Source organism: Saccoglossus kowalevskii, chromosome 15 (assembly GCF_978046115.1).
Source record: "Saccoglossus kowalevskii chromosome 15, keSacKowa6.1, whole genome shotgun sequence".
NCBI classification, from domain to species: Eukaryota; Metazoa; Hemichordata; class Enteropneusta; family Harrimaniidae; genus Saccoglossus; species Saccoglossus kowalevskii.
Genome location: NC_140655.1, coordinates 13,178,129 through 13,202,064, shown reverse-complemented (window position 1 = coordinate 13,202,064; position 23,936 = coordinate 13,178,129). Strand labels below are relative to the sequence as shown.

The following is a 23,936-nucleotide window of genomic DNA, read 5'->3' as shown; positions in this document are numbered from 1 at the left end:
GCTTCTAACAGGGATGCGACTTCTATTGAGGATGTGGCTTCGAAGAGAGACGCAGCTTCTAACAGGGATGCAGCTTCTATTAGGGATGCAGCTTCTAAAAGGGATGTGCTTTTGTTGGGGATGCAGTTTCTAACAGAGATGCAGCTTCTAAAAAGGATGCAGCTTCTATTAGGGATGCAGCTTCTAAAAGGGATGCAGCTTCTAAAAGGGATGTGGCTTCTGTTGGGGATGCGGTTTTTAACAGAGATGCAGCTTCTAAAAAGGATGCAGCTTCTATTAGGGATGCAGCTTCTAAAAGGGATGTTGCTTCTAAAAGGGATGTGGCTTCTGTTGGGGATGCGGTTTCTAACAGAGATGCAGCTTCTAAAAAGGATGCAGCTTCTACTGGGGATGCAGCTTCTATTAGGAATGCAGCTTCTAAAAGGGATGTGGCTTCTGTTGGGGATGCGGTTTCTAACAGAGATGCAGCTTCTAAAAAGGATGCAGCTTCTATTAGGGATGCAGCTTCTATTAGGGATGTGGTGATACAGCTTTTAACACAGATTTTACATGTAAATAGTCTAGAGAATGACATACCAGGTGATGCTCTCATGGCAGCAAATGCTGTAGCCAAAGCTGAATGTGATGCTGATTTTGTAACAGGTATAGCATATCCTGATGACTCTGTTGGTGATGCTGGTGACTGTGGACTCACTGGTGACTGCTGGGATGCAGGAGATGATGGATCACTATCAAGCATACTGCCACTAGGAATATCCATACTGTAAACACAGAAAATAATGCACATTCACTGTGAGATAGCGTCAGACTGACAGTCATTACAATAGAACTTGAATGTTGTCTCAAATATTCATACACTTCTGTAATTAGTTTCTACCTTCACTAGTGAATTTATAAATACATGTATTGCTCCGATTGTTATCAGTTTAACCACATTGTATAAACTGTAGAAACGGAGATCTAAAATAGACATCACATACAAATGTGATTACCTTGTAGGTGATCAAAGTTTTAGTTGACTTTTGACGTCAATGTCAGAATCATTATTAGTTGCTCAGATAGATAAAATGTTTTGTGTTTTATTCACAAGCAAAAATTATCCCATAAATATTTCAGAGAGGCTCAACTAAAAAGCGAAAATTTACACTAGAATTAATTATACCTGAGATTTTTATGGGAAGCCATCAAGAGTTCAAATCCACCACCAAATGTTGTGAGTGCATCTACTAGGAGTAATCCATGTACAGTTAATGATACCGATGTGTCAAATGGTCTCTTTGTTAGATTGGCTTTCACTCCTGATACTTGTAATTCAGCAATACAACGACCTGTAATGAAACAAGATATGAATTGCAGCGACAATATAAATCTCAATCTCTGAGACCAAAGAGTGCTGGTGTTTAAACATTATTCAGATCATATAAAGCATAAAACGACTTGTCTTGTGCTTAAGAGTATTGGAGGCATATTTACGGTACGGTATATAGTTTTGTTTTGTTTTTGTTTTCGTTTTCAGACAGCGTCCAAACAGGGACTAATAAGTTTAGCCCCTTAAAAAAGTAGCCTGGCGACTAATACAGGTCGTTTATATAAAGCTCTTTTTCACATGCTTACAAGTTGCCCTTTTTTCAAAGAAATGTCTTACAGCATATTAGAAACACACAAAAGACATATTATATTGTTTTGTCTGTCTCATCAATGTACCACACCTTGAATAAAAGAAATAGATTTCTCATATTTCACAAAATTTCCACCTTTCAATGATCAATATGTTTGTTATCATTTATCAGCATAACTAACCTCTACTCTGTACTTCTAGGGAAACTTGATCCACTGAGAACTGCATTAACAGCTGTCGAGACTCTACTACCAATTCTTTACTGGTCTGCTGAGAATAGCTGTTATCAACATCCAATAAGCTAAAAACAAACAGATAGCAACATGTGCAAAATGAAACAAAAACAATGAAAAACTGTTTGAGTCTTGAGTCACTCTCTGTACGATGACATTGGTCTCCACAGTTTGTTTGCCACATTCACCCATAGCAACATGTGCAAAATGAAACAAAAACAATGAAAAACTGTTTGAGTCTTGAGTCACTCTCTGTACGATGACATTGGTCTCCACAGTTTGTTTGCCACATTCACCCATAGTACAGTGGCCGTGGATTCCCTATTATTGTCAGTTACTGTTCAGTAACATTTAATATGTCAGGCTACATAGAAGTATACTTTGAGAAAAAGTCAGGGTCTTTCTATAAGAACTGTGTGAAATGAATTTATACAATAAAACACTACATACAGACCAGGACACACTGTCTGATTAGCAATAGTATAATTAAATAATAAAACCCTTGACTGTAGTGAATTCAAACACTGAACTTAAAAGACATTTATTTATAACTCCTAGCAATGACCAGTGATCATTCACTAAGTTGCAGATGTTGGGATGTAAAAATGTGACTTATCAAGGGTAGCAACTTATTGAGGACAAACAGACAGACTGAATAACTTCACTCAGACATGCTCCTCAGTTGGAAACTAGACATAAGAATGTTGGATTGTTCACATCAGTGTTGGTTTCAGGGCTTTATCAAAGCAGCACTGGTGGAGAAATGTGTAAAGTCTCAAGATGACACCTTGAGCCAAGCAAATAACACTTTTTGTATGTCAGTTATTGAGGGGGCAATGTTAAATGCTGATGACATGGACAGGGTCCAAAAAACATTGGCACTGATTACCTCACATAGACTCTCTACCGGTAATGGCAAATTGAAAACTGAAACAACCAATCATAAGCTATTTTCTTTCAAAACTAGAGCTAAAATGACAATAGAATTTTTTCGAGAGCCACACAATTAGCCCCAACTTAGTGGATATCATGACTTTAAATACTGAGGTGCTACTTATTAAAGAGAGGAGTCAAAATATCACCTTGAGTGACAGTGACATGAAAGGTGTTTGGTTGGTTGATTCACTTACCTGCTACTTCTACCTCTACTGTAATCTTCCAAATCAACCTCACTGAGAATATTATGTATACGTGTTTGACTTGGCGAAGCTAATTTCTTGTCTGATTTTGGACTGGAGAATAAATTGATACATTTCCGTATAGCATGGATCTAGAAACAAAGTTAACATTGTTAGAGCCTGCATGAATTAATACATTAATAATCCAGTAAATATCTGTGATGATTAACATGATACAAGTAATCTTTAGTTTATTATACATACCTTGTTCTCATTGACATGCAATACTAGTTTTGGTAGGGTACCAGATAACGTAGCACTGGGCCACTGAGGATCAGTAGTAGATATAATCCTTCTTTCTAACTGCACTGATATTGTAAATCTATCTACTACATGTACTGCACTTGTGCCTTTCATGTAAGCTCGCTTCCAGTTGTAAGACCCTTTAGCCACAATTACTTGTAGATCAGACATATCTAGGGTGTACCTGTGAACATACCAGTTAAACAATATTATTATTACGCATGTCTAAAACAGTTACTGCCATCAATGTCATCAGACGTCATGTCTAAAACAGTTCCAGCCATCAATGTGTTTAGACGTCATGTCTAAAACAGTTGAGCCATCAAAGTGGTCAGATGTCATGTTTAAAACAGTTGCACCATCAAAGTGGTCAGATGTCATGTCTAAAACAGTTGCACCATCAAAGTGGTCAGATGTCATGTCTAAAACAGTTGCACCATCAAAGTGGTCAGATGTCATGTCTAAAACAGTTGCACCATCAAAGTGGTCAGATGTCATGTCTAAAACAGTTGCACCATCAAAGCGGTCAGATGTCATGTCTAAAACAGTTGCACCATCAAAGTGGTCAGATGTCATGTCTAAAACAGTTCCAGCCATCAAAGAGGTTAGACGTCATGAATAAAACAGTTACAACAATGTGATCAGATGTCATGTCTATAAAAACAGTTACAGCCAACAATGTGCTTAGATGTCATGTCTAAAACAGTTACAGCCAACAATGTGCTTAGATGTCATGTCTAAAACAGTTGCACCATCAAAGTGGTCAGACGTCATGTCTAAAAAAGTTGCACCATCAATGTGGTCAGATGTCATGTCTAAAACAGTTACTGCCATCAATGTGATCAGATGTCATGTCTAATACAGTTGCAGCCATCAATATGGTCAGATGCCATGTCTAAAACAGTTCCAGCCATCAAAGAAGTTAGATGTCATGTCTAAATAAGCATGCATGTATGCATGACATATATATAGTTCAGGAATAATAACAGTTCCTCTGTCAATTTGGCAAGCAGATTCAGTCATCCCCTTATAAAAATTGAATAAGTGTTCAAAACGTCATAAAAAAAGGTGCCGCCGATGGTGCGCATCACACAATCTTTTTACTAGCTGTCAAACAACTTGTCAATTCAAAACATCTACGTGCAAAAGTTAAAAGGTTGACGCGCGGAAAATAAAAGTCAACCCGCCAACCGTCTCCACTCTAAACCACGCCGAGAAGTCATACAAAATTGGAACTGTCGGAGGTGACTCGTTCCGAACACCTCCTAGAGAAAATCAACTCCAATGGTGGCTAGAAAATATTGACCACGAGTTAGAGTAGTATGTTTGCTGCTCTGTGAAATTCTGGATATACCAGTTTACATGCAATGTTTTGAATTGTCAAGTTGTTTGACAGCTAGCAAAAAGATTACGCGACGTGCACTGTCGTCGCCTTTTTTTATAACGTTTTGAACACTTGAACTATTTGAGCAGTAACAAAAATATTTGTGTGGAAACCACTTCCTCTAGGCAGACTGTGAGGTAAACATAACATGGCTTCATAAGATGTATCAAGATGTCATTATATTATTTACATCATGAAGTAATCCAGCTCTAGTAGTTTTGAGCTGTTACCTGTCATATAGCTTATCTCGTAAAGTGCTTTCTGATATACTTTCATCGGCAAAATCAATGGAAGTAATATCACCACGAGCAACAGTATCTTCTTCAAGTGGCGCCATCTCACCAGGAGACGAGAGTGGAGTTGCGAAGTCATCATCTGTAAGAGATTTTGAGATTCACCTTAAGATAAGTAAAATGTTAAACGGAGATAAGACTATGTTTGTTCAGGTTCTGGGATTTTTATAATCTTAATAAAATGAGAAAGTGTTGATAGGTACTGATTATAAACCATAAAAATCATTGAATGTTCTTTCATTTTCAAAAGTTTGTATCACATGTTCCCATTTTATGTGTATTGCAAATACATGTATAGATACTATATTTATTCTATTGGAATCGCATCTCCAAATACAAGTGTAAAAGCGTATGTAAACCAACAGTTGTATTATTGTATGCTGGAATATTAAAATATGATGATAAACACACCTCTGCATGTAAGCACATGTGCTACTGATACAGAAAATACAGTAATGATTTCATGTCAATGTCATGAGTAGAAAAAATATCTTTTGGTACCTACTATAAGGTTATTACGAAGATACCTCAAAGTATGCATGAAAACAGTACAGCGGCAGTATCGACCGACGCGCAGCGGAGGTCGATGCAACAGCATACTGTCCGAGTGCATACTTTGAGGTATCTTCGTAATAACCGTATTATTATACATTTTTTCCTACCAAGGACACATCATGGGAATGCCGAAATATAAAAAGTTTAGAACAGAATCAGCGAACTTCTTTGTATGGAGTCCGGTCAAACCCTGGTGGCAGCCATGTTTGTTTTTATTATTAGAGGACGCTTATGTGTGTAATCATTCCATATTTGGAATTCCCATTTCCTAATATGGTAGGATGAAAATACCCCGTAAAATACCGCAAAATACGGCACGCCGTAACTTATGGCGTTACGGTGACAGATGTATAATAATTAACATTTATTTATTTATAAATTTAACCTAAACTGTCCATTCATTTTTCTGCAAATGGAGTTCTATGATTTCCAATGAAGTCTGGCATGTTAAGGTAAGTTTCAGTCATTCCATGGCATTTCGCTACATGATGCGACACAGATGATATTGTGTACTCAGGACAGCACACATAACCAACAGCTTTATGTTCTCTCTAGCTGGATGCCATAATCCAAACCCTGAATGCCTTGAGTCTAACAAGTGAGCAATAAATCTTTTTTTGCTGAGTATGTAGCCGACCATGAGAGTTGAACTCATCATCTACCTAATGCTTGGCATAGACACTAAAGTATTAGGCCATGCAAACCGCAGGTAAATTGTATGCATGTCTTTCTGAAACCTTAGCTCTTTGTTTCAGTAATGATGCATTAAAATTAAAAATGAATGCACAAATCGCTAAGTAGTACTGTTAAATACTTTATTTTAGCTGGAATTAATTTTCCCTGAAAAGACTTTTTGGGTGTTTTGTATGGAATTTATTTTCCCCGATTTTTGACAAGTTGAATGTAAAATCTTTGAAAAAAGGTACATGTATATTTGCTGGATTTTATTTTCACTGAATCATTCATTCAGCGGAATAATAGCGAAAATTAATTCCAAGCGAAAATAAAGTATTTTACAGTATATGATAAAGTGTTCACATTACCGTCATCCAGTTGATCATCATCATCCTCCTCCTCCTCCTCTTCTATTTCTGATTTAGCTCGTTTCTTTTTGGCCATACCTTTAGCATTGGTATTAGCAAACTCTAAATGTCCAAGATCTAATATTACCTGCAAAGTAATAAAGACATTAATCACATGTAAAACCAAGTACGCTATACATGTATAGGTTATCTGTGTATGTGTCATGTGTTAGTTTGTCATGTTCCAGTCATTTCTGTGTCATGTGTTAGTTCTATGTATTCATTTGTTTAATGTCACCCAGTCATTTCTGTGTATGAGATGAAAACCATAATATAATCAATGCTATGCTATCATATATTTCATGCTTATTCACTGTCTTGAGGTTAAGTTCATTTTATTATAAGCTAAAATAGCAGTACATATACAGATGATGAAAATAGCTTGATTTGGTAGTGCTTACAATACATATTGACATATAATAATATTAATATTTCTCATTATAATACATGTTATCAATAAAAACATTGAAAATAATGATGCATAGTCGATTTGAAAAAAAACAATCAAGATAGTTTTATCAGCTAGTGTAAACTCAGATACCTGTAATGTAATTTGATGCACAAGAACACTAATATAAACAGTTTCCATACTCATAGTACAGAACCCAAGATTGTTTTATCAGCTAGTGTAAACTCAGATACCTGTAATGTAATTTGATGCACAAGAACACTAATATAAACAATTTCCATACTCATAGTACAGAACCCAAGATAACTAGAATGTAATTACCTGCATAGCATCAGGGGATTGAAAGTTATCTGGTATTATAATATGTGGTGCTGATACGTCCATGTGTATTGCCCATCTCTTGGCATGGTTCTGTCAATATAACAAGTAATAGTATTAGTTATGCAGGGCTAGACACTGAGGGTAGTCCTATATGAACAGATAAACAGCAACTCAGTCGTCTTAACAGACAGTACTGTGGAATACTTTATTTTCGCTGGAATTTATTATCGCTGAAAAGGCTTTTTGAGCGTTTTGTATGGAAATTATTTTCACTGATTTCTGATGAGTTTAATGTGAAATATAGGAAAAAAAGTATATTCGCTGGATTTTATTTTTACGGAATCATCCCTTCAGCGAAAATAGCAAAAATAAATTCCAAGCGAAAATAAAGTATTCTACAGTATACTAAATGCATAGAATACATACATTTTAGACAAGTACTTTACCATGCTGTTTACAATTGTTTCTCAGTACATTTTGGACAAGTTAATTTCAAATTAAATGTGAAGTCCTGATATGATTGCATCAGTTTACTAATGATAGAAATTATCAGTTGTTGTGTTAGTTAAAGTTCAATGCTCCTAGAGCTGGTTGATACAATTGACATTGTGGGCAGTACCGGGTATTACACATTTACCAAAGGTGACACCACAATTATCAACAACTTATATGAATAAGTTATATCGGGTGATAACATTTTTATTGCATGATGAACTCCAAATGTTGAAGTGTTCTCACGACACATTGATGAACATGCATTTACAGTTACAGTCAATTGTTTTTGAAATGGAAGAATTATTATTACCTTTCTTAGTGCTATTTTTTAAAACAAACATTCAGTTGTCAAAATTTTGGGGCTATTGCCATTGCACCATGTGAGTATTTGTTGCTATCCAGTTTCAGCGATAAACATGGTACTGTCGCCGGATTTGGTTACCTCCACGTACTGTTCGAGCATGCATACACATGCATATCGCCATGTTTAGAGTGAAATATTAATTAGTGATATTTCAAACAAAACATCACGACTGTGAATGATATGCACCATATTTACGTTACTCACCACAGTACCACCTTCCAGTACTTGGTCCCATGCTTGCAGTAACTCAGCTCTGGTCTGGTTCTTCAGCTCCTCGTATCTTATACGTGCAGCCTTGGTGAGATGCAACTCAGATGGCCTCGAAGACATCCCACTTTGTTTGGGACTGAAGAAATCAGACACCCTTCTGATTGGCTTGGGATTATATATCATATCAAGAGGTCTACTTGTAATTTCCAATCTAACAAAAAATAAAAATATCACAGTAAGACATCCATCAGGTAATTCCCCATCCACAGTAAATATAAAAGCAATTAAGGTAGAAACAAGGAGCAAACATATTACTATTAGATCTTTAATTTGTACATTTCCTAAAAGTTACTAAGCATGCTACTATAACAACCTATACATCTTCTGAAAGCTTAGATATACTGTAGATGAATACTATACTGTGGATTCCGTACCGATATTTGTCTGAAGGATTACCTCACGACCAATTATGCTATAGTGCATTTTTGAATATCCCAACTCAAAACACCTTTTTTAAACCTTTTCAGTCACATGAATGACCTAGTGACTTGCACAGTATGTTTGTAATGTAAAGCTAGATGACCATGTTTCAGTTTCTCTTTATCTGCAACCAAATAACTACATACATGCCATCAAAAATCTGTTGTTCATACACAGTATACAAATACAGTATCGATTTTCTTAAAAAAAAAAGAAAATAAACAAAGTACCATCGAGGGCTACATTTTAGCTTTTCAGAAGTCACCAACATTCCTACACAAGCTTTATTTATCTTGAAGACCTCTTTCCACAGCAGTATACAAACTGACTTAACTTAATTTTTGGGATTTTATTTTGATTGAAGATCCTTACAAAACCCTCATTTAGAGGGTGATAAACACAGATGTTAATTGTCAATAACTTTCAGATACCTGTAATCTGCATTCGTACTTGTTGGCCTCTTTTCATAGACCAGAACAAACAGTGGTTCTTCTTTTTTTGTTCCTGGAAACATCTGATCTGTGTATGATAGTTTCTCAGGGGTTGCTGGAATCATACCGAAATATTGTCTTCCTTGAACATTACCTTTTTTATCCTACAACAACAATATGTAAAACTTCACCACCTATTCACTTTACAACCTAGTAACAATCTAGATATTGACATTTCTTCTAATAACAGAGCTGCACGTAGTATGGATTAACTAATGAGAATGTGAAATTTCGAGTTTCATTACAAGTCAGGGTTAAGAATCAGATTGTAATCAAGATAACAGTGCATCCTGGCTGACATGAAACAAGTACCCAGTCAGTCGAGAAAGGTTCACTGTTGCATGTGTTTATTTGATGGAATTAGATTGTTTAAAATTTTTGTGTATTACATATAACACAATGTGGTAGAAATCATGTCACATCATGGTTACATCATAGTTACGATAAAAGGGTTGGAGCATTTGATATGGGAGGGCTGGTATAAAAGAATATTTGCAAATATTCTCAAAAAAAATAAGAGAGGTCCACCTGAGGTTTAAAGGTATTTATCAAATATCCAACCGATCGGACTTGCACTATTCAGGGAAAAGACAAAAATGTAAAAAGTTGATGCAAACACCGCAAAAAGGTGGTGTTGTGGACAAACAACATCAGACAATCAGTACTATGACAAGCTCCGCTCAACAAAGTCAACAACGATAACAAAACTAGGACTTGCATGCTGTATGTGTGTATATAAAAGTAATACTAGTAGTGTACCAACCTTAGAACATTGAGGCTGTACAAGCTTGGGGTACAATGAACCTTCAGTTAACAAATCTGTCAGATACAAGGCATCTAGGCTCACATTAAACAACATAGAACTAGATCTTGGACGCGATTCAAAACTCAAATTAACAGTGTCAAATTTGAGCTCCATGATGGGCTGTTTAGTGGTGCCGGGACGGGATGGAGAGTTATCACTGAGTCGAAAGGTACCAGTGTTCAGTGAAAAGTTCAGAAGTGCAAAGACGTTGTCTCTTTTCATGAAAGTGTCATCATCAGAACTGTCTCCAAAAGCAGCCATCATTTCTTCTTCATCTGAAATTGATTTGCAGAGAACTTATCATGGAAATGTGTATCAAGGAATTTTACATGACACATTGCATTGCAGAGAACTTTATACGACTAACTCATTTTTAATACTGGAATTCTACAAAATTGCCCCATGCTTTTAAGGAGTTGCTATTTCTCTGAATGTCTGCTGTTTAAAAGTAGATAATCATCTACATAATGTCAGGACAAGTTGTCCGAATGCTAGATATTTTGTATTACACTGTGATGTACAAAACACTGTCTTGTGAATTTATCAATTACATCGTTCTTATAACATAAGAGATTAAGCTGTGAAGGGTAAAGGATACAAGTAGCTGTCAACAACATTCCTATTGTTTTGATATATGGTATCTGGTAATCAAAATGCAGTTATTAATAACCCACTGTGTGATAGTATTTCAAAGTTTGATTGAAACCAACTAGAAAACAAGCAGCCTCTCGGCTGAGATAGCTCCGCTGTTAGCAATGCACATTTCAATTAAAGAACAGAAGATATCATTAGAAAATGAACAATATGCATAGTATCAATGCAATGGGACTTGCTGTTGAAGATATGGTCATGAAATGAACAAATCTAAGAGAGGTCTACCCAAGGTACATATACACAAAGTATCAAAGCATTCAGGCTTGTAGTTTTCAAGAAGAAGTCGAAAAAGTAAAACATTGACACGGATGCCGGACAATCACTCATATGATAAGCTTCGCTCGACAAAGTCGACAGCGGAGCTAAAAAAGTTAAATGAACCACCAAATAGTCACTGTTAATTTGAACTCCCAAACAGACCATGCTTGTTGCATACTGTATTTTTTTTATTAGAAGCGTATGCACTTAATGTACATTACAGACATGTTCCTGTGGAGGAAAATAAGTCATAATGTATTTTTAAGCCTACATTGTATGTGTGCTTCTATTTGAGATGCACCTCTGATAGATCAAATTAGATCACGTTAGATGGATGCAGAGAGAAACAAAGTCTAAATACGAATTTAGACATCTCCACATTATGTCCAATCATAACATAACTGCTAGATATGAAATACTCACCAATGACAGAAGGTACACTTGGAGCTGTTCCACCACTTGGAGATATCCCACTGGGATCTTCTGCTGTTGGATATGAATACCATCCTCCCCAACCTGGGAACCATCTTTGGAATACACCACCTTGATATTGTTCCTGCTGTTGCTGCAGTGCCTGTTGTTCCTTTTTTTCAATTACTTTTCTAGCAGCCTGAAATCCCCAAAAGCAATATACAATTAAACTTGTGTATAACAACCACCCAAGGAACTCATACATTTCACATATTAGTAATATATGTCCAGAAAATATTTATTAATTGAATTGATCAAAATCAAATAAGTTTGATTTGAAGAAATTAAAAAATGTTTTATTTCTAAACAGAATGCAAATTATTAGTTTAGTATCTAAACAAAGGCCAAATCTGCAAAAATATCACTGAAAGAGTAGTTATGAAAAATAGGTGATCTTTATAAACTGGTTGCTTAGATGTTATGTTTTGTGACTGCCTAAAAAAAGTCACTATAGACAGGAGGTCTTTATATAGGTGTCCACTAACTGGTTTTACTGTACATAAAAAAAAGGTTGGCTCTACAGATATAAAATTCAAATTACAGGAGACAAGCATTTTGTTTTTCACATTTCTGCATGATAATAATCTGTTTATTATTACATGCCTTCACTTTCACACAAATTGAACACATCGTTTAAAATGGGAATGTCCAAGGGTATATCCGGTAAAACGTGTATTACCTGCTGTCGCATGCACAGACTGTTGCAATGCAGTGCACAGACTGTTGCAATGCAGTGCACAGACTGTTGCAATGCAGTGCACAGACTGTTGCAATGCAGTGCACAGACTGTTGCTATGCAGTACACAGTTGTTCAAGAAAGCGAAAATTGCTAAAAGTCAATGCTCACCTCAGTCAATACTTCTACCCTCTTAATCCTCTCCATGGCCACTTCCCTCAGGATTCGTAACTCTTCAAAACTCAACTCTGTCTCCATCAAGTCCTTGTGTTCCTAACAATTGCCAACAAAGATGCCATGAAAATGTAAAATAGCTAAGTTATCAAATACAATATCAGATTCATTTGTGCGTATATATCCTTTGCATTGTGTACATTTCATTCACAGATAACAGCGTGCTGTTACAGGAGGGATGAATGAAGCAGAAGGGTGAACGAAACAAAGAGGGGTGAATGAAACTGGAGGGGTGAACGAAACTGGAGGGGTGAACAAAACAGAAGGGTGAATGAAACAAGAGAGTGAATGAAGTAGAAAGGATGAATGAAACAGGAATGAGAATGAGAACGTAATCGAGAAAGAAGGGGTGAAGGAAACAGGAGGGCGTCTGAACGTATATTGTTTATTAAAATTGGATGTCAGTTTATTAAAATTGCACTCATAGAGATTTAAGTTTTATTGAAGTCTTGGGGCTTAAATGTGAATCACTGAATTTGAGTATATGCAACATTTGATTGTTGGTGACAATTTTGGCTTCAAATTAGATGGTATTTCAAATTTCATATGCAAATGCTTTTGAATAGTGTTCTGACGTGTATGAAATCATAATAATTCAAATATTCTTTGCAATCTGTGCATACTCTTACGATCAAATATGTCGCGTATTGGAATGATCTGAGGTGAACTTTAAAATGAAAAGGCCTTAAACTTCAAAGGAACATTATAGGTAATCGCCTCAATCCTCTTTGAAAAATACAGATTTTCACTATACTATATCTATACACTAAGTCTATTTTATCAAATTTTGCCTTGAAAATGAATGCCATCAGAACTCCAAAGCCCAAGCAATGCATGAGTATTTGCTAAATTTACGTAAATTACAAGAGTTGTTTCTATTAGAAGTGTATCTCCAATAGAAACGCATATAAACAAAATATTGCAATTGTTGTAAAACTAAATCTTTAAAGCGGGGGAGTCGTCACCTGCGCATGCATCAGATGGCCATAGAGTGTCATTTTTTACAAACAAGCATGAACTTGTGCGTTTTTAGTTATTATCGGTGTTTGGGACTCAATTCCCGCATGTGCGCAGGTGACAACCCTCTCGCTTCAAAATATTACTTATTTTGATCATAGAAACAACATGCTTTACTAAAAGAGTAAATATGGTATATGTTTAGTGCTAATATGGTAATTGTTTACAATGTAGTCTTACTTTGAGTTCCCCTGCCATAGTGGGATTAGTCAGATAATGTGTATATGCATGAACATATCTCACATTATTACTACCACGGTTTAATATATAGAACCAACATTGTTTGTTATTTCTCTCTTGGACGCAATGCAGCGTGGCGTTTATTGCAAACTTCCACCAAAGCTTAGGACTGTAAATGATAAAAAAAATGTTATTTATTAATATTTCATAAAGATAGACTACTGAAAATAACTTATTTGTCATGGGCAAATAAAATTAACAAGTTTGTTTAATAGTGAACAAAACAGAAATGAGTCGGCCATTCGGAATTAGAAGTTGACGCGATAGCATGTGCGACATACATTGTATAATGTAGGTACAAAGTTTGATTGCAATCAGTCAAGCAAAGTATGTCAGAGTTATATCTCTGGAAAAGAAGTCGTTATTTAAACCTTTTCACCACCAGACTTTCTCGCCAAAATTGTTATGCACTTTTTCTTATATTCTTCAATATTTTTGGAAATGAATCCTAATTTTGGAGCCAGACTATTAAATAGACTGTTTTGTGAATTTGTGATGAAAAGAGGGACTGGTTGTGAAAAGGTTAATACAAAATGTCTGTCAGTCGGCCATTTTGAATCTTATCGGGAAAATAAATGAGTGAGTTTAATCTTTTGGGGCTGCCAATCAGTTCTTTACCCCAACATTAAGGGATGTTTGAATTGCCATTGTGCATTATAATTTTGAAATATTCATGTGTTGTAAACGTAGGACCCACATCAAACCAAACACAGTGACCACAGCCCTTCAATCATGTACCTTTGAAAGCAGGAATATCTATCAAAATGGCAAAAAATATTGAAGAAATGCAGCAAAAAGTACCTCACCTTTCTTTGACTTTACACAACGGCCGCCATTTACGGTGTCTTCTAGCTTTCTCATATCTCTCGTATTCTTTAATAAGCGCCACAATACCCCTATACTGGTGTTCTATCAGCTCTAATGGAATACTGGTAAGTTGAAGATCACAGGCAATACGAGGGTTGTTACGAGATCTTAATGGAATGGCAGATAGATTTCTTTTGAACTTGGCTTTGGCACTTACAGGTTTCAAGATGTACTCGTGTTCCTAGATATAAGATAAGACACAGAAGAGCTGGAAGTCATTTGGAGAAAGCTAACGGAACTACTGTGAATGGCGTCCTGTAGTACTATGCAAGAACAATTATTCATAATTAGGATTGTACAGTGGGTGACTTGTTCAATGTTTGGGTATATTATTCCACTTTCGAGCATTTGCAAGTTCACCAACAAAAATGAATGGTATTACACGCATTGAGGAGGGGGAGGAGGCAAAGGTTGTTTTGTGTAGAAGACAAACTCTGATATTAGGAGTTGCATGAATTTTATTTTAATTCTAATAATTTCAAAAATCCTTTGTTTGTATATACCGGTAATCAATTTAATAAATGAAATTATGCTCTACTATTAGCGCATGCACTCACATACAAGACAGAGGTAAGTCCATGATCAAAATAAGTCATACATTTTTGGTTTACAAGTGCTTCTACTGGAGATGTATTATTAGAAAACAAGTTTCAACACAGATACAACACAATGCACTTAATATGCAAATATTGTAGTAAGCAAGGCTTTTTTTAATAATAGGAACAAAAAAAATATTACATTACCTGGAAAATGTCTTGACCTTTAGCTTTGAACATATTCCTCTGTAATGCATCCTGAAACACAGACATAGTTTTCAGACTGTAGTGTATATCTACATTCAACATTTGAAGAATTTTTAATCACAGTCTCATACAGTACAAATCGAACTTAACATTTGAATAGCTTTAAAGCTAACTTAGTATGCTTTCCAAACTACAACATTGTGCAGAGTAATCTTCCTAAGTATATCTAATAATAGTAACAGAGGTAAATAGTGCAAAATATAAGTTGAAATTATTGATGACAATCATACTCCCTTATTATTATTATTATTATTATAAGTTTTAATGCAAAAGCATTAGCTGATAACCAGCTTTGAAGTTAAGACATGTTGACACTGTACTGTAATAACGGGAACCATTTTAACCAATTGAGTGCTGAAGATTTCACATTTTCTGTAATTTTCACTGAATTCAATCTTAATTTTAGATCAAACAGACAAAATGATACATTGCTTTCTGTTTTTAATCAAAAAATTTGATATTTTTACAACATTTCATATAAAAAAGAACAGACTATAAATACATGGAACTATTTTGTGGATGATGCCTTAGATTGACAGATTGACTTAAAAGTAAACACGCAAGGTAGCAGACTCTTCATTGAGTAAACAGTTACTTTCATGACACTTCACCCTCACAAATTTAACCCAAATTATCAAATCGTGAACTGATAGCGTAAACAATAAAGCAGTTCATAGTATTACTATGAATCTAAACTCACAGCTAATTCAGTCATGGGTAGATCACCAATAAACTCTGGATTGAGATCCCAATAGAGGGCAAAGTCTTGTAATTCTACTAGTTTATACATCATTTCACTGCTGTCTCTGCTTACAAACTTGGGAACCTAAATAAGAGTACAAAGACGATATAGTGAGTGATTATTTCAATATAGAAATAGTACCCGTACTATTTGAGAATGATCCAGTCGTGCGTAAGAATACATGTAAAAAGTATCATACTTTAAGTACAAGCTGATATAATTCATATGAAGTACAAGCAGAGATTTTTTTAAAGAAGGGAACAGGGGTGCAGCGCCCTCATGCCATGGCCATGCGCCCCCGGGAGCAGATCCTCTGGCAACCATAAAATTCTGATTGACCAGTGATCACACGTGGCCACAGTCTTCAACTGTTACCTGTCTGATAGTAATTTTGGCTCCAAGGAAGCCATAGAATGCTCCATTTTAATGTAGAATTATCAAAACCTTCACACCCTGGTAGGGAGAATCATATCTCCCCCACTTGGCGGTACTGCTGAATTGCAGTGCTCCCTCTTGCAGTTTATTTTTTTAGATAACCCTCTGTACAAGTGCTGAAGCACGAGTGACTGTTATCACTTGCAAACATTCATTATATGTTATACATGCATATTAATTATTCATGAGCATGTTATGATGTCATTTACAGATTGAGGAAGTTTTGTATAAAGGACAACACAGAAAGTACTCCATTTGATTTATGGCTTACCCAACTGCCATCTGTACTTTGAGCTGACAACTTAGTGATGGTGATACCAAATGCAAAAGACTGGTTTGGTATAGTAGTTGAATCTTCGTATCGTATATGTACATCCCTTATATTGAGCTGAAAAGTAAAGAAATGTCAGTCATATTTAGCCACAATTGCATATAAATTTTGTTGGCAGGTAGGTTTGAAAAAAGATTACACATTGAATACTATGATGTTTTACATCATCAAATTTTCTATTTTCATGTTTGGATTTGTGTATTTACTGTTTTTTTCCTAAATGGTTTTCAATTTGCACAAAACAATCCATTAAAAGTGCCACAGCCCCTACTCTTTTTTTACTATCAACAAAAATAAAACAGGAACATTTATATACAATATTTTTGTACACGTGTATGTTTCAGTTCTATGCTGTGAACTAAATGTCCTGGACTGTAAAACCTTAACATGTACAGTCTACATTGAAAGTGTTGACAAAATGTTTAAAAAAATGGCTGCTAGTCAGCCATCTAGGATTGAATCAGCTCACTAGGCAGCATTAGCAGAAATGTGCAAAACAAGACAGAAAGACTGCCAGTCGGCCCTTTTAGATAGAATTATAGAAATCCATGTGAAAGAATACATTGCCTCAGTAAGACATCAGGTGTTAACAAAATTGTAAAAAGTTATAGAAGTGGTCATCACAAGATAATTCTTTAAACATTTAAAATATAGGTTTTTAGACCATTTTATGATTGAAGATGAGAAAAATCATCAATATCACTAAAACCGGACAACTGTGTTCAGTCGAAAAAAGACTTGGATTCAAAAGAGGAAAACACAAGTTGCTAAACCAATCAATTTGCCTCTGTAGCCACTGCATTTACATGATGTACATGTCATCTCCTAGAATATTTTTTTCTTTAATTAACACATACAACTTACCTGTAAATTTTCTACAATATTTGTTACTAATGACGCTGAGTAAGAATACCATGACGACACTTCACCTTGCCTCTCAGACTGAAAAGGGCACAAATATGGGAATACAAAGTTACAAAGTACCGAGGTAGTATATGTTTTGGTATAATGAATATACATGTACACGTATATCTCGTTGATAAACACAGAAATTTATTTGACTTAAAAACAGATTAGCTTGCACAGGAAACTTGTGTCTTGCCTTTGTATCAAATTTAAAAAAAAATCAGAGAATGTTTTTAAGAAATGAGTAGGACACATGCAAAAAGCAAAATGATCGTTTCGAAACAAAATAACATGCATAATGAGTGACGTCAAGTTTTAATGAAAAAAATCCAGGTATGTTGGTGAAATGGTTAAAGATATGTTGAATTGTTTTCTTTGTGTTGTTTTTCACCCGTTTATATCCTTCCATGTACGTGTTGTCTTAATACAAACTTTGAACACAATCTCTTGCAGAATTGATTGCCAGTACCAACTGACCTTCCATTTTGACTCAAAAGCATCTAACTGTTTCTGTTTTCGCTCTTGTTGCATCTTCTTTTCTTTCTCTTCATTGTACTCAGTTTGTTTTGTAGGACCAGCAACGAGATAGAGTTTATCAATAGATATTACCCAGGGTTCACTTCTCATCCTTCGCATAGGAATTTGCAAAGTAATCTTACCAACAAAACCTGAATACAAACAATAAGAATACCGGTAATCAAGCACTGTAAAATATTACATTATTAAAAAATGTCATGATCTTAAATACATGTACATATATGTTCAACACAAGGCTTACTACTACACAGTACTACATTTTTCACTGGGTTTTAATTTTGCTATTTTCTCCGATAGGTGAAATATACCTAAGATGAAATTCATGCAAAAATGTAAATATACAATAAAACAGTAAATTTAAAACCAAGTGAAATATCAAAACAGTGAAATTAAATACTAAATGTATTTACAGTAACTGACACATACAATGTAACAATACTATTATGTCACCTCTGCACATGTACATTGGACATTACAGAACACAGTTCAAGTTCATGGACCTCAGTGTGTGTTAGTCTTTGACCTCAGAAGCACATCACTGTCACTCCTGGGTATAATACTGTAAAATGACTAATTTTCACTGGGTTTAAATTTCGCTGATTTACCATTTCAGGCATATTCAGTGGGTTTTAAATTCACAGTTTTATCATTCAGATAATGTGTTCTATGCTCAATTTGACATATTCACTGGGTTTTAATTTAGCGCATTTTCCAGTCAGCGAAATAAGCAAAATTAAAACCCAGTGAATAATTAACCCCTTTACAATATACGGTACTGACCTGCAATGACCTCAACTGGTAGATCCAACCCTTTCAATGCATCTTTCTTCAACGGTAAATTCTCAAGTTCAACAGCACCTACAAAAATATAGTATAAAAAAAAAAAGTCATGTGACTGACAATGAGCAAATACAATTTATATCATTAATTTCTAAAAGTACATGTGCATATGACAGGCTTGCATTGTACATTTCATATAGCAATTTTCATTGAAATAGTTATCAAATGAAGATAGAATGATTATCATAATTGACTGCTGTACAGAGGTTGGTGGTAAGGTTATAGACAAGGTTCAGGTAGAACAATTCTTTTCAGGCCATTCTGCATAGGATTTATACTAAATGAGAGTATATACCACTGTAACACATTGCCTGATGAAAAACTCCACGGACAGCAAAACTGAATGAAAGAAAACAGCGTCAGCAGTCGCTGTATAATTTCACAAGATACAAATTTTTGAGAATTTTGTGAGTAAGCAAAAATACAAAACTTAGAAGAACTGGCAATTTTTCGGGTACCACACTATGACATGGAGTGTCATTGACTTTTCAATATTTGTATAGGGATTTATTTTTTAATGATGTCGCATTCATACCTGAATACCCAGTCGACACATGCTGAAATCACGTTTTCAACAACAATAGTCAAAAGGAAGTAGAAGAGATATCTTCATGAACATGACATCGTTAACACTAAATGTGTACTGACATTTGCCTCCAGCCATTTCCACACAAGATTCATTGCTGATATTTAAATCAATCTTGATTATACATGGAATATACAATTCATATACATTTGTAAATACACAGCTGGAGTTAAAATCATAAAACAGTCTGCTGGCCAATACAACGAGTTTTCAGTTTAGTTACACTTTTGAATAGTCTGGTTTGTATTCTTTTATTTATTTTATATTTGGAGCTACAGATCCCATTTACAAGTTGAGAAGATCCAAGATATAAATGTATCACCAAAAATGCACAACTCATAAACCAGCAAAACAAAATAAAATAATGATGATAGACAGCTGAGCAACTTCTGACCTTCTAGCATCTGTGACATTTTTATTAAAATTATGTGACATATTATTACAATTGTCTGACATATTATTGGAATTTAGTGACATTATTATTACAATTTTGTGACATTTTTATTACAATTATGTAACATTATTACAATATTGTGTCATTTTTATTACAATTATGTGACATTATTACAATATTGTGTAATTTTTATTACAATTATGTGTCATTTTTATTACAATTATGTGACATTATTATTACAATATTGTGTCATTTTTAATTACAATTATGTTATATTTTATTACAATTTTGTGTCATTTTTATTACAATTATATTATATTTTTATTGCAATTTTGTGACATTTTTACTACAATTATGTGACATTACAATATTGTGTCATTTTCATTACAATTATGTTATATTTTTATTACAATTTTGTGACATTTTGGTTAAAATTATGTTATATTTTTATTACAATTTTGTGTCATTTTTACTACAATTATGTGACATTATTACAATATTGTGTCATTTTTATTACAATTATGTGACATTATTACAATTTTGTGACATTTTGGTTACAATTATGTTATATTTTTATTACAATTTTGTCATTTTTACTACAATTATGTGACATTATTACAATATTGTGTCATTTTTATTACAATTATGTGACATTATTATTACAATTTTGTGACATTTTGGTTACATTTATGTTATATTTTTATTACAATTTTGTCATTTTTACTACAATAATGTGACATTACAATATTGTGTCATTTTTATTACAATTATGTTATATTTTTATTACAATTTTGTGTCATTTTTATTACAATTATGTGACATTACTGCAATTTTGTAACATTTTTATTAGAATTTATGACATTTTTATTAGAATTATGTGACGTTATTACAATTATGTGACATTTTTATTACAATTATGTGACATTATTACAATTTTGTGTCATTTTTATTACAATTATGTGACATTATTACAATTTTGTAACATTTTTATTATAATTATGATGAAATGAGGTTACCGGTAACCAGGGGTTTAACAAATGCATTTAATAGCAGGCCATCATCCTGTAACAACAGGCCAAAAAAAGAAGAAAAAGGCTCTCAGCAGTGCGAAGCACTACAGTGAGACCGACGTGGGCAGTTGAGGATGCTGAGAGTAGATGGAAAATTTAGGCTTGTAGCAGGCCATATGGCCAGCGGCCGGCTCTTACTGAAACCCTTGGGTAACAGAGTGTATCTTAACACTTAGCTAGTTTGGAAGTTAAGTTATGTCCGAAGATGACTGTACTATATTTATCCAGACAGCATCAATGCAGGTTATTTTATTAAAAATTTAGAACCCTGAACTTGTACATTCCTTGGAATAAACACTATTATCAAACAGCACAGATTGATTTAAAAATTATAAAATACAAGGTACTGTCAATCACCACACAGCTTGAGATATCAATCACCTATGCCAATCAAAATGTTTTTAGCTCCACACGAACACATGCAATTGTTTTGAACCAAACCAACAGCTGTTACTCTTCTCCCATTATCTACGTAATTACGATGTACCGGTAATGACAAATAACCTACATTGTAATCATCAAGGCATATGATTGTTTTTATTTCATGGACACCCTCCTCCCACTCCACTCCCTTCACTTCTCAGCCAACAACACAGTTACACTAAAACCACATTTAATTTTGGATATTGTTTACATTTTTGCCAACTAGCATGCAAATGTCAGATTAGAAATGTCCCTCACTGATCAACACTAGCTCGTGCTCTGCTGTGACGACATTACCTGTAAATTGTTTTATTAACAGAAACACATATACATTGTACATGTATAAACAACTTTTTTTTCTGATCATCATTGGATTTTCCATCAATTCAAGTTTACTGCATTTGTTGATATCTGGATTGAAAATTGAGACAAGTCATCAAAGCCGTTTCTTGTTTTAGCACCAAGACATAACAAAACTAGAGAAGATTTTGGCTGACTTGTCTGACCATAGGACAGGTTGGATAATAAAAGTGCCAGATCCAATTGATGATGTACATGTGTATCTGTCCCTAGTAAGACAAATACTGTACCGTAACTCCTTATACATGTAATTAAAATCTTGAAAACCCTGAAAGCAATTATCTGGACTTCAGAAACTTGGGACTACTTCTTTAGTCAGTTAGTGATAAGCTTATTATCAATATTTACCTATCCACAGGAACAGTCAATTTGTTCATTTACATGTACCTGTACCTGTCCTGTCTCAGCTAAAATCTGCTTGTCTGGGACAGGTGGACAGGCCTTAATTTTGATCTGTGTTATGTATATGACACAAAAAGGGAACAGCATGATTTTCATGTCTACCACAAAATATATAAAAAAAAAAAAACATTTTGCTTGTGAATTAATTTTCTGGCAAAGCCTTTTAGCATGCATTTTTTATTGAATTCTAAATTAAGCAGCGGACTACCCACATTGAATTTTTGCATGAAATTTAGGTTGAAATGTCAATGTTTATACTGTTATTGATCAGCTTGGTTTTGGTCTTGATCTGATGGTGAAATTGATAACTTTGTCTTGTGTTCTAGTGAGGCATTAAGGTAAACATCTAAATTTCATATTTCATATCACTACCAATCTTTTGATGTAACGTGATTAGGTGCGATTCAGATGTCATCGTAGCCTGCTAAAAAACATGTGGGTCACAGTTAAAATATCTCCAGAACAAGTGCCACTATTCCCCATACAAGAGGCATATATTTTGACACAAAACCCAACCCTAGGGGAAGAGGAGAAGTGTGTAAGCACTGGGGGAAGGCTTTCAAATTCAGTGACATTCAATTTCATGTAACTTCACAAAAAATTTGTCCACAAATAAACAGAAATCACAGGCACAGTAGGTCTCATATTACATTAATTGCAGCTGGTATTTGAATAACAATACTGTTTCGGCTCCCTAATCCCGTTTGACACGCACATGCAAATAGACAGGATTACTCTTAGAGCGTCACCTGGTGGCAGACATCCATGTCATAGAGGATATTGACATAAATATGAATTATGATCATATATCGTATTGTTAACAAAATTTTATAAATATCGTAAATGTATGTAGCGTTACGTCAGAATGGTGGTAACTGTGACAGTACATCGGTTGTTGTCAATTCACAAGAAATAAAAATATATATTTAATATTCAGCGTCAGATGATCGGGCTTGCGACGCGGTGTTACGTACGATGACGTTCATCAAACTCGGGATCACTTACCTTGTAGAAGACCGATTGACAGTTGGTCCGTGTTCAAATTTTCCAAATATTCACCGACATAGGTGTTTAAAACCCATGCAGCCAACCCCTCCAACATGTTGCGTTGAAAATGATATCGTCTCCTGAAACGTCAACTGAACTGCGCTGAAACAGCGTCGCAACGTTAAATTATTCACAATTGCTCAGTTAATATTCATTGTGAATACAATTCATAACATATATACGTTCATTCAACTTCTTGTTTTCAACATTGTCATAATAAAAACATCCGTACGGAAATCTTAAGCGATCGTTGAATCGGCAACTCAGTCGAACTAAATTTCACATTTGACCTGAGACCGCCATCTTTTGAGACCCTCTAGGTCGGTCAATGCAAATTGTTAAGATTATGAATTAAATTGAAAAGATTTAATTTTCCAGTATTTATATTCTTTAAGTGGTAACAGAATGTACATATATACATATAAATAATCTGATAATACAAGTTTAAATACTCATGAAGCATTTTTTGCCTAAGTAACATA

General features: G+C 34.6%; 1 protein-coding gene across 1 annotated transcript in view; it reads right to left on the bottom strand.

Annotated features, from left to right (window-relative positions):
- The window catches only part of LOC100367057 (intermembrane lipid transfer protein VPS13D-like), an 88,597-nt gene extending 64,831 nt beyond the window's left edge, over window positions 1-23,766 (bottom strand). The window contains exons 1-22 of the mRNA XM_085508442.1: window positions 23,413-23,766; window positions 19,113-19,190; window positions 18,273-18,463; window positions 17,754-17,831; window positions 16,830-16,946; window positions 16,082-16,207; window positions 15,322-15,372; window positions 14,518-14,759; window positions 13,652-13,820; window positions 12,392-12,493; window positions 11,497-11,683; window positions 10,120-10,436; window positions 9,297-9,460; window positions 8,380-8,596; window positions 7,317-7,406; window positions 6,548-6,674; window positions 4,887-5,031; window positions 3,234-3,456; window positions 2,982-3,121; window positions 1,801-1,919; window positions 1,163-1,328; window positions 197-761 (exon numbers count right to left, since the gene is read on the bottom strand). Coding sequence (XP_085364568.1) covers window positions 197-761; window positions 1,163-1,328; window positions 1,801-1,919; window positions 2,982-3,121; window positions 3,234-3,456; window positions 4,887-5,031; window positions 6,548-6,674; window positions 7,317-7,406; window positions 8,380-8,596; window positions 9,297-9,460; window positions 10,120-10,436; window positions 11,497-11,683; window positions 12,392-12,493; window positions 13,652-13,820; window positions 14,518-14,759; window positions 15,322-15,372; window positions 16,082-16,207; window positions 16,830-16,946; window positions 17,754-17,831; window positions 18,273-18,463; window positions 19,113-19,190; window positions 23,413-23,509 — 3,711 coding nt within the window. The 5' untranslated portion in view covers window positions 23,510-23,766. The remainder of the gene's footprint in view (window positions 1-196; window positions 762-1,162; window positions 1,329-1,800; window positions 1,920-2,981; window positions 3,122-3,233; window positions 3,457-4,886; window positions 5,032-6,547; window positions 6,675-7,316; window positions 7,407-8,379; window positions 8,597-9,296; window positions 9,461-10,119; window positions 10,437-11,496; window positions 11,684-12,391; window positions 12,494-13,651; window positions 13,821-14,517; window positions 14,760-15,321; window positions 15,373-16,081; window positions 16,208-16,829; window positions 16,947-17,753; window positions 17,832-18,272; window positions 18,464-19,112; window positions 19,191-23,412) is intronic.
- Between the last annotated feature and the right edge of the window lie 170 nt (window positions 23,767-23,936).